The 15,165-nt window shown below is 43.0% G+C and overlaps 1 protein-coding gene across 1 annotated transcript in view; it reads right to left on the reverse strand.

The window, feature by feature from the left end:
* Window positions 1-12,010: 12,010 nt before the first annotated feature.
* The window catches only part of LOC144508597 (calcium-responsive transactivator-like), a 35,959-nt gene continuing 32,804 nt past the window's right edge, over window positions 12,011-15,165 (reverse strand). Inside the window, exon 10 of the mRNA XM_078236732.1 lies at window positions 12,011-12,147. Within this exon, the coding sequence (XP_078092858.1) occupies window positions 12,011-12,147 (137 nt within the window). The remainder of the gene's footprint in view (window positions 12,148-15,165) is intronic.

Here is a 15,165-nt window from a genome sequence, read left to right on the forward strand (position 1 = left end):
TGATCATCCCTGCAGCAGACAGCAGGAAGTCTCACAACACCAGGTTAAAGTCCAACAGGTTTATTTGGTAGCAAATACCATAAGCTTTCGGAGTGCTGCTCCTTCGTCAGATGGAGTGGAAATGTGCTCTCCAGGAGTGCACATTTCCACTCCATCTGACAAAGGAGCAGCGCTCCGAAAGCTTATGGTATTTGCTACCAAATAAACCTGTTGGACTTTAACCTGGTGTTGTGAGACTTCTTACTGTGTTCACCCCAGTCCAACGCCGGCATCTCCACATCATGGCAGACAGCAGGGACACTCCTCTGAAATACTGCTATCTGACTTGTCTCCCTTCTTGAATATGGTCATGAGATCCCCTGGCATGCACTCCTCTTCCCAGTGAATTAGGCTTTTGCAGCTGTGCCAGGAATGTAATTCTGCCATGTTTCAGAATTTAATTGAATCATAGAAACCCTACATTGCAGAAGGAGGCCATTCAGCCATTGAATCTGTACCAATTCTCTGACAGAGTGTTTAACCTAGACCCTATCCCTGTAACCCCACACATTTACCGTGGCCAATCCACCTAACAATTTGGGACACTAAGGGGAAATGTAGCATACAGATAACAAACGCCTAACAGAAAACTCAGAATTGGCAATAATCAGAAGCCATAAGAACACTAAATCTTCAGAAATAGGAGCAGGAGTTAGTCCCTCGAGCCTGCTCTCACTGTTCAATAAAATCATGGCTAGTCTGATTGGGGCCTAAACTCCACCTTCCTGCCAGTCACTCAAACCCTCGACTCCCTTTATAGATCAAGGCCAGAATTTTACCAGCCCACCCACCATGGAATCGGAGTGGGCGGACAAATGTCCGTTGACCCTGGGCAGGATTTTATGGTTTCAAAATGAGTGAGGCCACAAAATCCTGCCCCAAATATCTGTACAACTCAATGACCCAACCTCGACTGCTCGCTGTGGAAGAGAACAGAACCCCCCCCCCCCCTCATCTCCACCTTAAATGGAGAGCCCTCATTTTGAATCTGTGCTCCCTAGTTCTAGATTCCCCACGAGTGGAAACGTCCTCTTAGTACCTATTAAGCAGCCTCAGAATCTTACATGTTTCAATAAGATCACTTCTCATTCTTCTAAACGCCAATAACTATGGACACTACCTGCTTAGCCATTCCTCATAAGGCAACTCCCTCATCCCAGAAATCAACTGTGTGAACCTTCTCTGAGCTGCCTTCAATGCAAGTATATCCCTCCTTTAATAAGATCATCAAAATTGTATGCAGTACTTCAGGTGTGTCTCAATAACATCTTATACTTCCATAAATTTATACTCTGTCTCCTTTGGAATAAAGACCAGCATTCCATTTACCTTCCTAATTACTTGTTGATTTTTTATGTTTCAGCTGGATGAAGGTTGACTGGCCCGGCCTGGCAGAAAACAGAGAGCATACATAAATGGGTCTTTTTCTGATTGGCAGGATGTGACAAGTGGAGTCCCGCTGGGGTCCCTGCCGGGGCCTCAGTGTTTTACAATTTACATCAATGACTTTGATGAAGAGGGTGTAGGCATGGTAGTTAAATTTGCAGGCAACGTAAAGATAGGTAGAAAAGTATGTTGTGAAGGGGACATAAGGAGTTTGCAGATTTAGGTTGAGTGAATGGGCAAAAATCTGGCAGATGGAGTATAATACGGGAAAATGTGAAGTTGTTCACTTTGATAGGAAGAATAAAAAATCAGAGTATTACTTCGATAGAGAATGGCTTCAGAATGCCGAGGTACAGCCGGACCTTGTGCATGAGTCACAAAAAGTTAGTATGCAGGTGCAGCATGTAATCAAGAAGGTTAATGGAATGCAATGCTTTATTATGAGAGGAATTGAACATGAAAGTGAGGATGTTATGCTTCAGTTATAGAGGGCATTGGTGAAACCACTAATGCCTACCTCCCATCACCTAAACTGGCTCCCTCTGGTGCAGGAACCTGGAGGCTCCTATCAGCCTCCTTTAATTGGACTTAATTAGACCCTTAATGAGCCACCATGTGCAGTTGGGGAGACCTGCCAGTTCCGATTCCCCCTCCGTAAAAATGGGAGAGGGTTTGGAGCAGAGAACTGGCACATTGGCCACCTGAGCTAACTTTCAGCCTGGTCTTCCTCCGAACCCAACCCCTGAAAATTCAGTCCAATAAGTGGCTCAGAACAAGCACAAACGTCCAGAGTGTCATTGGTCTTTACACGGACAGTGTCAGCAGGGGGATGTTTCCCCAATGACAGGACAGCATTATTCTAGAAGTTGGATGAATGCAAAAGGAGACTTGCTGATCATTGATAGATGGATCATTATTCCAGGCCCAAATAGCAGACACAGGACTGTTGGTGATTACGAAACGATTGTGCGTACTGAGTAACTGCTTTCACAAGAGGCGGAAAGAAAAAGGAATAAGTTGGAAGGAGAAACTAAGAAACAACTTTTTTAAAAAGATAGAACCTAGAACAGTACAGCACAGGGGCATGCCCTTCAGCACAGAATGTTGTGTTGAACATGACGCTAAATTAAACTAATCCCTGCTGCCTGCCCTTGGTCCATATCCCTCTATTCCTTGCACATTCATGTGCTTATCTAAAAGCCCCTTAAACACCCCTATCGTATCTGCCTGCACCACCACCCTAACAGTGCTTTCCAGACACCTGCACATTCTATTCAAAGGTAGCAGAGGCACTTGGAATGGCTCAGTTATTGTTTGCAACTCTGCAAGTAACTACTGAACCTGTCATATGAGGGCATTTTCAGTGGTTTCCCTCAATACCCAGAAGTAGAGGAGCTCCATGAATAGTTTCAGCAGGCTGCTATGTAGAAATATATTCTTCCAAATTTTTCAAAGTGTCTGTAATGGCTCTATCAAGATCTGAACTATACCTTTTTTCCACCTGGAACAGAATCCCTACAGTGCAGAAGAATGCCATTCAGCCCATCGTGTCTGCACCTACTCTCTGAAAGAGCATCTCACCCAGGCCCACCCGCTCCCCGCCCTATCCCCATAGCCCTGCACATTTACCATGGCTAATCCACCTAACCTACACATCCCTGGACACCAACGGGCAAGTTACTTTAGCATGGCCAATCCCACCTAACCTGCACGTTTTTGGAGTATGGGAGGAAACCGAAGCACCCGGAGGATACCCATGCAGATACAGTGAGAACGTGCAAACTCCACACAGACAGTGACCCGGGGCCAGAATCAAATCCAGGTCCATGGCGCTGAGATGCAGCAGTGCTAACCACTATGCCACCGTGGGCTTCAAATCCCACTGACGTAGCCACACATTTTATGTCCATTGTCCTTGCAACCATTCCTCTTACTAACAATGCTGGAGAATTACAAAAGCAAAGCAGACCAATCCTGGCTTCATGCAGAGAATGAGAGGTTATACAAGAGCAAAACCCTCAGGCCTAAAAGCAAATCTTATCAGTGCTTACAAGAAAAAATATAAATCAAAATTCCTTTAATTTCAGTCTTCCTGCTGAATGCTCCTGTTTATTTTTGACGTGGAGATGCCGGCGTTGGACTGGGGTAAACACAGTAAGAAGTTTAACAACACCAGGTTAAAGTCCAACAGGTTTATTTGGTAGCAAAAGCCACACAAGCTTTCGAAGCTCTAAGCCCCTTCTTCAGGTGAGTGGGAATTCTGTTCACAAACAGAGCTGTAAGTATTGTTGTTGTAAGTTGTAGTTGTAAGTATTCGCATTCCAACCATTATTCATGTAAATTGAGTCTGTGTCTTTATAAGCTCTGTTTGTGAACAGAATTCCCACTCACCTGAAGGGGCTTAGAGCTTCGAAAGCTTGTGTGGCTTTTGCTACCAAATAAACCTGTTGGACTTTAACCTGGTGTTGTTAAACTTCTTACTGTATTTTTGACAGCAGAGGAACTGATCTGGAACAGTTGGTGAGCAAGAAGGATAAAAATTAAAATCAGGAAGGTGCTCAGGCAATCATGTAACTTGGTCCTCTATCCTGGGACTTTGTCCTATTCTCCTATGTAATACATTTCTTTGTGTATTTTTGGGTTCTTCAAGGTAACAGGTTAGAACACTAGGAAAAACTATTCATTATTAGCATCAGGCACTCCGAAATATGGGATGGTGCAGACAAGGTAAATATTAAAACTCCCTTGTTAGTTTTTCCTTAGTCTTGGAAGAGTACCTTCTGCACTAATGAGACACTGCAATTTCCCATACTAACTATCACTATGGCATGATAAAGGGAAGCTGCTAGCTGGAGCTAAATTAGGAGTAGTTTTTTTCTGTAAGTACTACTAAGGTTCCCACTAACTAACTAACTAACTAACTAACTAACTAACTGCCAGTCGAGAGGAGACAGTCATCCAGTCAATTTGTCTCAGTCCCTTCCAACACTCATTGTCTGAAACAAAGGCACCACAAGAAAAAAATCTCAAAGTATGATCATCATAATTCTTCATAAATTTAATTATAAAATCACCCAATGCCTGATTTAACTATAAATGGAGTATGTGGCAAATAGACTTAGTAGAAACTCAGGATGATCCAATATCTTCAGCAATTAAAAAACATAGTTAAGGGAATTGGGTTAATTACAGTTCTTCAGGAAGGGCAACATAACATATTATATTACTCTTCTAACCTGCTTCTGAAAAGTGGGAAGAGAACCATCTGTATATGAGGCATGCCAGTTCTATTACCAAAGCAATCATATTCCTGATGGACGGTGCTACAAAAATGCCATTTCAACCCTCGCCTCTACCCTTACTATGTTTTCTGTCCAGCTATTATAGTTTGAAGAAATGCTCATCCAAATGCTCAGCTGTTCGCCTAAAAAAAAATCACCCAGCTGATCCAGTTTGCAAAAGATTTTTTTCTGGTGTCCAAAGTGGATCAGTGGAACGAGACTGTAAACAATTTCTCTAACCTGCACCTTGGTTCCTCAGGCTCTCAGGGAACTGATTAATGCTAAGATATTCCGGCAATTTAATAAAACCAATTTAAGAAATGGGGCAGGTGGATGAATATCAGCTCGCCTTGATGTGTCTGCCTAATTAATGCTCGCGTGATTAATTCCACACTGTCCTCAAGCCATTTAGTCGCCTTGATCATTATTAATGATTGCAGAATCCAGAAAAGGGCTATGAGTCAGGGACGCAGCCAGGTTAAAGCATGGAAGGAAAGTTACGGCATTAGAACATTCCTCTTGAATATGTGTAACCGAGGAATAACTTAAGACGTGACGTCAAAAGGGGTGGCTCTGACTGGACGATTCCCTGAGGGTTGGAGAAGGCCCAAGGGCATCCTGACCAGTCACCAGATATACCCACTAAAGACGATGTCTCTGATGCCCGAGATTGTGCTGCGCTCACCTGTATGCAGTACCTCCAAAGCTGTGCCAGAGGCCCGTTTCTGATTTGAAGTCATGGTGCTGGCAGTGTTGATTTGCAGTCCCACACTCACGTCTAGCACCTCAGCTGGATTGTTGCACTGAGCACAAAGAGAAAGAACAACTGAAGAGATACATCTTCCAGGGTGTGGGAACAAATCATCAAGTGATTGATTTTTTCACCACTCCTCAGTACAAATAAATATCTTGTAGAGGGAATAAAGCCTCATGAGCACTACATCAAATAAATAGGATTATGTCTCAAGCTTCTAAAGGGACCAAACACTGCAGAGATGCAGATGGATACATTGCGGAACACATCATCAAATGGAAGTTGGCACAACATTGGACAACACCGAGTGCTGCTAGTTATTATAGGGAATGTCTGAGTGGTCCCACATTTTGATGCTGTAACTGCTTCCTATCTTCGGGTATCTGCTTTTACCCCATGCTGAAGAATCTGTTGATTGGGTAAGAGAAAGAATAAATTCTTTTATATTATTGTTTTCATGATGATCTGCTTTTTTTAAAAAAAATAATTCAATTTTGGTCTTGTAGGATTCACTACTCAGTCATTTCTGAAAATCTTAAGGAAAACAGATCTATCTTGTACTTAAGCAAGATGTCTGCTGTAGATCTATACTTTAAAATCTGTGCTAACTTAGACCTGGGGGTGTATGTGAACAAAAATCTATGCTAACATAGACCTGGGGGTGTATGTAATCAAGTCTTTGATGCAGGACAAGCAGAGAATTCAATAAAAGAGCATTCAGGATCCTTGGCTTTTCAAATAAAGATATAAAACACAAAAGTAAGGAAGTTAAGCTAAACCTTTAAAAAAACATTGGTTGGGCACCAACTAGACAACACTGGCTAATTCTGGGCACTGTAAATCAAGGCTTTAGAAGGCACAGAAGACATTTACTAGAATAGTACCAGGGTTACTTTGGTTACGTGGAGAAACAATAGAGACTGGGTTTTTCTCCTTACAGCAGTGAAGGTTAAGAAGAGATTTGCTAGAGGTGTGAAAAATCTGAACGGATTTTGATAAGAGTAAAATGATAGAAATTCAGTGCAATGTCCCAGGCCCAACCATCTTCAGTTGCTTCAATGACCTTCCCTTCATCATAAGGTCAGCAGTTCACCAATGATGGAACAGCGTTCAGTATCAGTCGCAACTCCTCAGATACTGAAGCAGTCTATTTCACATGCAGCAAGAGCTAGGCAACATTCAAGCTTGGGCTGATAAGTGGCAGCCAACATTCTTGCCACACAAATTCCAAGCAATGACCATCCTCAGCAAGATTAGCCTAACTACCTTCCCTTGATGTACAACTACATTACCATTGCTGAATCCCCCACTGACAACATCCTGGGGGTTACCATTAACCAGAAACGTAACTGGATTAGCCATATAAATACTGAGGCTACAAGAGCAGGTCAGAGGCTGTGCATTCTGTCATGAGTGACTCACGTCCTGACTCCCCAAAGTCTGTCCACCATCTACAAGGTGCAGGTTAAGAGTGTGATGGACTACTCTGTTTGCTTGGTAGCTCTCGCAACATTCAAGAAGCTCAGCACCATCTAGGACAATGCAACTCCTTGATTGGCACCCTATCAACCACTTCCCTCCACCATGTACATAATGGCTGTATTATGTAATAACGACAAGATAACTACTGCAGTAACTTTCCAAGCCTACTTCAACAGCACTCCCCAAACCCACAAAATCTACAACCTAGAGGTACAAGGGCAGCAGGCACATTGGGACACTATTACTTCCGAGTTCCCCTCCAAGTTACACAGCATCATGTTACAAATATAAGGTTTCTAAGATTGCTGTGGTTCAGGAATGTCTCTATTAACTTAGGGTAAGATGGAGGAATGAAGGGGGCTCAGTGACTTGCTCTGAATTCTGTCCAACAACAAGCTTGGGTAGCTTGGTTGTTTCAGTTTAAAGTGGGGGACCAGGTTGTCTTATTTGGAAGGAGGTGCAAGATATTCACATGCGTAAAAATGACCTGAGCTGATGGTAGATAAACCATCAGTCTCCAAGACACAGGGCAATGTTGGAAATGACAAGTTTTGCATACTTTAACTGTCAATTTAATATCAAGCTGGAATGTAGTTGCAGGATCTAAAGGGTAAATAATTAGCACTTCTACCTAGATACAAGGCCCATGTGATTCAAATTGCCATGGAGATTGGCTTTGAGAGGGGAAGAGTCCATAGAAAGCCATTATAAGATCAGATTGCAGATTTTCCTAAAATATTGTTGAACCACACAGAAAGAACCTGAGAGAGAGAGGGAGTAGAGTCTTTATTGTTCACTATGCAGGCTGTGGGTGGGAGTTCACATTTGCAATAAAGAGACCAAGTTCATGAGGGTTTCAACAAAACTGGAAGATTCAGTTAGCTTTAGCTAGCGAAAGGCACCTACAATTCACCCCTCAATGTGAAAGTCAGTTAAGGGAGCAGAGGTTAGCCAGTTGGGAAAGAAAAATGGGGAGAATAACTTTGGACAAGTTAGGAGAATTAAGTGTCCACTTAGTATGACAATGCTGGGGGACATTGTGAAAGTTAAAGGGGGTATCAGTTCTTTAATTGAGAGTGTATGTTGCCTGCTGGAAAAAAGTGTTTAGTCAATTTTGCTTTTAATTTATTTGTTACAGTAACAGTCTTACAACTTGAAATTTTGACATGTGATCCTTTCAGTCATTCGTGGAAATTCGAATTTCTTTTGAAAAGGTATTGGGCTCTATGAGGATCAAAACACTCCTGACTTTTGCATACATCACCATTCCTTCATCATCACTGGGTCAAAATCCTGGAACTTCCTACCTAATATTATTGCGAGAGTATCTTCACCACATGACTGGAGTGGTTAAGAAAATAACTCATTATCACCTTCTATAGAACATTTAGGAATGGGCAATAAATACTGGCCTTGCCTATATCCTGGGAATAAGTCCATAAGACATAGCAGCAGAATTAGGCCACTCGGCCCATCGAGTCTGTTGCACCATTCAATCATGGCTGATATTTTTCTCATCCCCATTCTCCTGTCTTTTCCCCATAACCCCTGATCCCTTTATTAATCAAGGACCAATCTATCTCGGTCTTAAAGGCACTCAATGACCTGGCCTTGAATAACTTGGTCCTAACAATATGAGCAACATTTGTTGGTTACTTGCTCGACTCAATTATTTCCATGTTCTCTTGCTCAACCTCCCATCTTACATCCTTGTTGAAGCTCATTGAAACTGCAGCTGCGCACATCCTAACCCTTAGCATGTTTCATTTGCCCATCACCCCGATGCTCATTAAGCAAGACTGGCTCATGGTTGACCTACAACTTAATTTTAAAACTCTCATTCTTGTGTTGAACTCCTTCCATGGTCATACTTCTTCCTATCAGGACTCAGTAGTGCAAGTGCTGTGCATTGTCTGAACCCGGTGACCTGCCTGACAATGACTGGATCAAATTACACATTGCAAACATGCTGTTGAGAATGTCTTATCCTCCAAGAGGACCAATCAGAAGTCTGGTCCAGCCCACTTGTGTTGCAAACAGACGCAACCATCTCAAATGAGACCCTAGCATCAAATGAAAGTTTCAAGTTTATTTATTAGTGTCACAAGTAGGCTTACATTAACACTGCAATGAAGTTACTGTGAAAATCCCCTAGTCGCCACACTCCGGCACCTGTTCGGGTACACTGAGCGAGAATTTAGCATATATCACCATGCACCTAACCAGCGCGTCTTTTGGACTGTGGGAGGAAACCGGTGCATGCGGAGGAAACCCACGCAAACACGGGGAGAGCGTGCAGACTCCGCACAGACAGTAACCCAAGCCGGGAATCGAACCCAGGTCCCTGGCGCTGTGAGGCAGCAGTGCTAACCACTGTGCCACCGTGCTGCTCAGCTTCCTTTTTTATGTGTCAAATATATCCTTTTGCCTCGTTAACTCTTGGCAAGACACATGTCCGCCAAGACTTAAAATACTATTCCTTTTCTAGGTAGGTTCTTCCAATGCCTCTTCTGTGTATTGCTCAAGAACGTAAGAAATAGCAAGGAGTAAAAAAAAAAAATTACCTTAAGATTGTTAATCACAATGTCTCAGAGCGGGACTGCTGTCCACCAGTCTAATCCCACCGTGATTCCAACATATTTTCCAGAGTTGAGGACAGTTACATATATAGGGTGATTTCCCAACTGTATCTCTACTCTTCAGAGTGAGCCCATCACTGTGGGCATGGTGTTTCTGCAGGGCACCCACTTCAACATCTAAAATTGGTGTTTAAAAGAGGGCAGAAACTCCAAAATGAGCCAAGTGGCAAAACAAGCCAGCAGAGATTGACAGAGGGAGAGACAGGCAGATAGTCTACCTTTCAATGAGCAAACCAGATTCTCCCCACCTCACCAAACCAACCCACTTCACAGCTTCTTCCTTAGTTGTCCTTCCTCTAACAGCAGTACAAAAATCGGAAATGTTACAGGTTAGGAGAGAAGAACTAAATAGTCCTGTTACCTTGATGTCATTTCCACATTGCTAAGTTGGTGACTGAAAAAAACATCACTGACTAAGGAGGGAGATGACACTAGGCCTCCTTGACCTTCTGAACAAGCACTTTTCTAGGACTGTCAATCGGATCACCACCGCAATCTTCAATGCGCCAGCTAATTAAATGCCAGGGAGCTGGTTCGCCCTCCAATTAGGGAAATTGGGCAAATTCCTGATGGTGAAGGGCAAATGGAAGACATTTCAGTACCCAGAGGTTGGCAGCCCCACAGGCTGAATGGGAGCCACTGATGTGAATATGTAGACAGCAAGGGATGTGAAGTAGATGAGTTTATTTTTATGTTTCAAAAAAAAACCCACAGTTGCCTGGAGCTTATCTTGGAGCGACAACCCATCCACAGGGCAGAGAGTGGCCTTAACTATGGCCCAGGCGATGGTTATGGATCCGACTGAGACAGTCCTTCATGAGATCTATCAGTCCTCCCGCACCCCCTTCCACCCTGAGCCCAACACATTCATTGCTGACCAGAAATTCCTGTTGGCATGGAAACCAGGCTTTAATAGGTTCATTAATTAACAATAATTGGTCTCAAACGGCTGTCCACTGCTTGCTAGCGGAAGGCAGCTAATTGGACCTTGAGCTGTCCTCATTAAACATGGGTCAAGGTCAGCACTGTGACCACAAACCAGCACGGAGGCCGGCCGTGCCAAATTGCTTGCCCACCTAATGCCAAGCCAGGCCTCGACGCCCATGTGCGTGTTCTTACAGGAAAATTCAACCTTGTTTGTCTGATAGACAGACAGTCCGTGTCTAGATTCTTTATCTTCCTCCAATCAATTAAAAATAATGCTAACGTCATTGCACTCCTTAACCTTCTGCTCTGAGCTCCCTCAAGCCCTCGATGGCATGTCCTGCATGCACTGCCTCCTCCTTCCACTCTTGTATAGAAATAAAGACGCACTCTCCCAATTATCTCATTCTTTCTTGGAACCTCAAAGCTATGCTGGCTCCTACCATTCTATCATCATAAAATCTAGACTTCTGAAACGCAAGTCACCTGATCGTCACATCTAGATATATTTCAGCTTCCTATATATTTGGGTTTAAGACTGCTCATTGGCAGCATCATTTGTCTTTGCCCTTTCCCTACTGTTGTTAAGTTAAAAACACATAAGGTATCCATTGTCTTTGCATAATTCAGGATTCAAACATCAATTATTGATGTGCGGATGTGTAAAGGTGAAGAAAAAGTAAACCTCCTAGCTTAAAAGAATAGTCAGCAAGAAAACCTGGCAATAGTACACCAAAGGAAACAGTCAACTCTTTTTTTTAAAGTAATGCATTAAAAACACCACGGGTGAGATTCTCCCACCTCCCAGCCGCCTCTTTCCCACTAGCGGGAGGTGGCGTGTTGTTCACTAGCAGTTGGATTTTCTGGTCCTGCCGCTGTCAATGGGGCATCACCCCACGCCGGTGGGAAACTGTGGGCGGGGGTGCGCTGCCGGCGGGACTGAAAAACCCCACTGGCGTGAACGGTCAGAGAATTCCAGCCCACATTTTAGTGTAGTTGACAATTGGAACAATCGTTGGAATTTGATTTTATAATTTCAAGGAGCAACATTGGACAGTAGTCGCTTTTGCTTCCCCCTCCCCACCCACAGCTTTTCAAAACCAGGACTTTATCTTTTAATCATCAGAAATTGTATTAAATGCTACTTCTTGTTGGATCTTAGAGCATGAAACTCATTAAACTGTTACAGAACGATTCATGCGCAATCCTATTTTTGTGAAGAATTTATTTGTCTGGTTTTGAAAACAGCCAAAAGTTTTGCGGAGATAATCTCTTGGGGTGGGGTGGGGGGTATACTCGTGAAGCTAAAATGATTTGCTTTGCTCTAAAGTATAATATCTCGTATTTATATATCGCTTTACAAGACCACCAGTTGTCTCAAAGCATATTACAGCCGATGAAATACTTTTGAAGTGTAGTCACTATTGTAATGTAAGAAATGGCAAAATGATTATTTTCTTAAATACTTTTTAAAAATTGTGCAATGACGTAAATCACAGGATGATCTATCTTGCCTGTTCATATCCATAAGGCCTCTGTTGTTGAGCTGAAGGCCCTGGCTGAGCAGTTCTGTAACTTCCATATTGCTGTCCCTGTCCCTGTTGGTAGCCTGGATACTGAGAAGCAGTTCCCTGGGTTGGACCTGAAATTTTAAAGCATGGTTTTAGCAAGACGCATGACACGACATCATCCTTATTCTTCTTTTAAGATTCAGAAATCAACGGAAATGTAGAGCTACATTTTTAAAGGAATACACCATTGCTAATTGCAATGAAAAATAATCTAAAAATGCATCAATGTAACAAGCAAATATGTTTGGGTTCTTGCATGATATCCACAAGAATCTCAAGTGGGTGTGAGAAACTGCAACAGGTACCATATAGAAGTTTCCGATGGCTTTGAATGGCAACATCATGTGGTGTGTCACTGAGTCATGCAGATATATCAACATTTGAAATGAGGTACTGTTTACAGTGTTATCTCAAACCAGGGGTTAGGCGATAAAAATGTGTTTAGAAGTGAAGCTCAATCGCCTGTTGTGCGCTGAGTGTATACTAAGTTTCATTATGAGCATTTTATCTCAGAAAATATTTGTTGCATGGATGAACATTTTTTCAACTACCTGTGGAGTACAATTTATATAGAAGACTACTTCAAACCTCCAAGTTATAAAAAAAATTACATCACCTTTTTAACCCATCTCCCAAACCTTTTCAATAAATGCCTGAAATCTCTGGAAATAGTAGACAGCTAGTGTATTTACACCATTCCTTTTCGCTATCTTTGTACTTTGAGACTATAATTTATCAGTTATGAATATGGAGGTGCCCAAGACCAGTTGACAATTACATCCTGTTCAGGTTAAATATCCAAGATGGCACCGGAGCAAAGCGACTTCTTGCAAGTTGTGCCCAGCATACCTTCTAATTCTATCTTTTACTCTCGCTCCATGCTTCTAAAACTTCATTCTAACTCTTTTCCATCAGACCTTTGAATGGACCTACCTTGCATTAAGTTGATCTTTCTCTACACCCCAGCTATAACTGTAACAGTACATTCTGCACTCTCTCATTTCCTACTCTATGAACGGTATGCTCTGTACGGATAGCGCGCAATAAACAATACTTTTCACTATATGCTAATACATGTGACAATAATAAATCAAATCAATTTAATGTCATTAAAGTTTGAATTAAAACAGAATTCAAGAGTGGAATTCTCCCTTGGCCCCGCTGGCGGATTCAATGGGGGGGGGGGGAACTGGCAGGAGTGCAAAAACAAATATCGGTTTCATGTCGGTGTGAATTTCCTGTGGTATCTTCTGCTGGTTTCTGCCTTGGCAAACTGAGAAAGCTGCTGGAGGTTGGCATGAAAGTGACACATCCTGCTAATGAGATGCAGATGAAGACCCAACCAGAATCTTCCACCCATGTCCAATTCTCCACGACACCAGTGGTAAAATATGCTGGTACAAAACACGGCTGGAACAACATGGCGTGCAGATACCAGGGCTCACCTAAACAGTGCCATTGTGCCAGAGTTTGGAATGGTGGCTGCCAGCAACCCTGGACCCTGGAACACTGCAGCAGTGGGTGGGGGGGGGGGGGGGGGGGGGGGTGGGTGGGAAAGCATCTACAGGTGGATCTTCCAGGTTCATTGTCATCGAGGAGATCCAACAAGAGTGTTCCTGGAGATCCATCTTCATTTTCAGTTGGTCCATTTTATTTCTTCAACAGTGGATCAGTGATGTTGGTCACCTTTTCAATATGGCACCTGGATACAAAGTCAGACTATGCACCATCAGGCCTTCCCTACCATGGAATATGGCGCAAAACACCTGGTTGCCTAATTAGATGTTGGATCGGAAGATATAGCGTGCTTTCCCGCCAGCCTCCACAGTGGGAAACAGTCCAGGGTCCGACCCCCGCCAAGGGACTTGGTCCCAGATGGGAGAATTCAAAGAATCATAGAATTCCTACAGTGTAGAAGGAGGCCATTCGGCCCATCGAGCCTACACCAACAACAATCCCACCCAGGCCCTATCCCCGTAACCCCACGTATTTACCCTGCTAGTCCCCCTGACACTAAGGGCAATTTAGCATGGGCAGTCAACAGTTCCGCCCCAAGTGTTGCTATTTCCACGTCATACTCAAATCCTGATGCACACAAATCTGAATATACCCACCGATGGTGCTGAAAAATTGGTGAGAGGCATCGATTTTCAATAGCAGCATTTGGCTTAGTGGTGTGTTAAAGTTTAAATTTTATTTAAAAAGAGAAATCAACTAGATCTGTAAAAAAACTGCAGTTTATGATAAACTTAAAAGTCAAGACATTTTCCCATGGGAAATCATTTTTATTGTTGCCAACTTCTAGTCCAGTGTTTCAAAAACCTTTGCCTTTTCTTCGTCACCAAAATTCCTTTTCCATACAATTATCAATCTTCCAGTCCCCTTTCAGTCATCTAAACTGAAGTCCAATTGAAGAATCTCAGTTGATACACGTAATCTGATAATAGCTGGAAGTAGAGATCTGGTTATGTGCTCCATATAACAGTTCATTGCGTGGCTCTTGATCTCACTGACATGTTACTTGCATCCCTTCCTTCAGTTGCAGCTCAACGGCCCAGGTGGGCTTGTAGAAGGGAGGGAAATGACAGAGGCAAAGATTGGATGGTCTCAAGCTTTGAATTCCCTCACACTTTCTGTTGGAAGTGAGGGCAAAGGGGACAGGAAAGAGGGGTTCAAGAAGACAGTTTGTAGTGGAGAATAGAAGATGAGGGTTGCTCTTGCATTTCAAGGTGATCCTGAAATAGTGAACAGTTTTCGCAGATAAGCGCAGGACTCCATTAAACTTCATGTGGCCCAATCAAACCTGGCAGTGAATGATTATATCATTTTTCCATCTTATCTGTGTGGCTTGGCCTTAGGGAGCAGAGTGGGAGGGCAGGGGGAACAGCAAGACGAGAGAGAGTAGTGGATTTTATTAAGCTGCGATTTTGATGTTAATGTATGCAAGTTCAGATGTGCAAACATGAATGTTGTGTTAAGACCCAGGCCAAAAACTCCCAAGATGTTTTACGAAGATAGCCTAGATTTTACATTTGAATTTGGCACGGGTGAGCACAAGGTGTTTCACTCCAGGATTGATTCAAGCGACC

This window comes from Mustelus asterias, chromosome 20, assembly GCF_964213995.1.
Source record: "Mustelus asterias chromosome 20, sMusAst1.hap1.1, whole genome shotgun sequence".
Taxonomy (NCBI): Eukaryota; Metazoa; Chordata; class Chondrichthyes; order Carcharhiniformes; family Triakidae; genus Mustelus; species Mustelus asterias.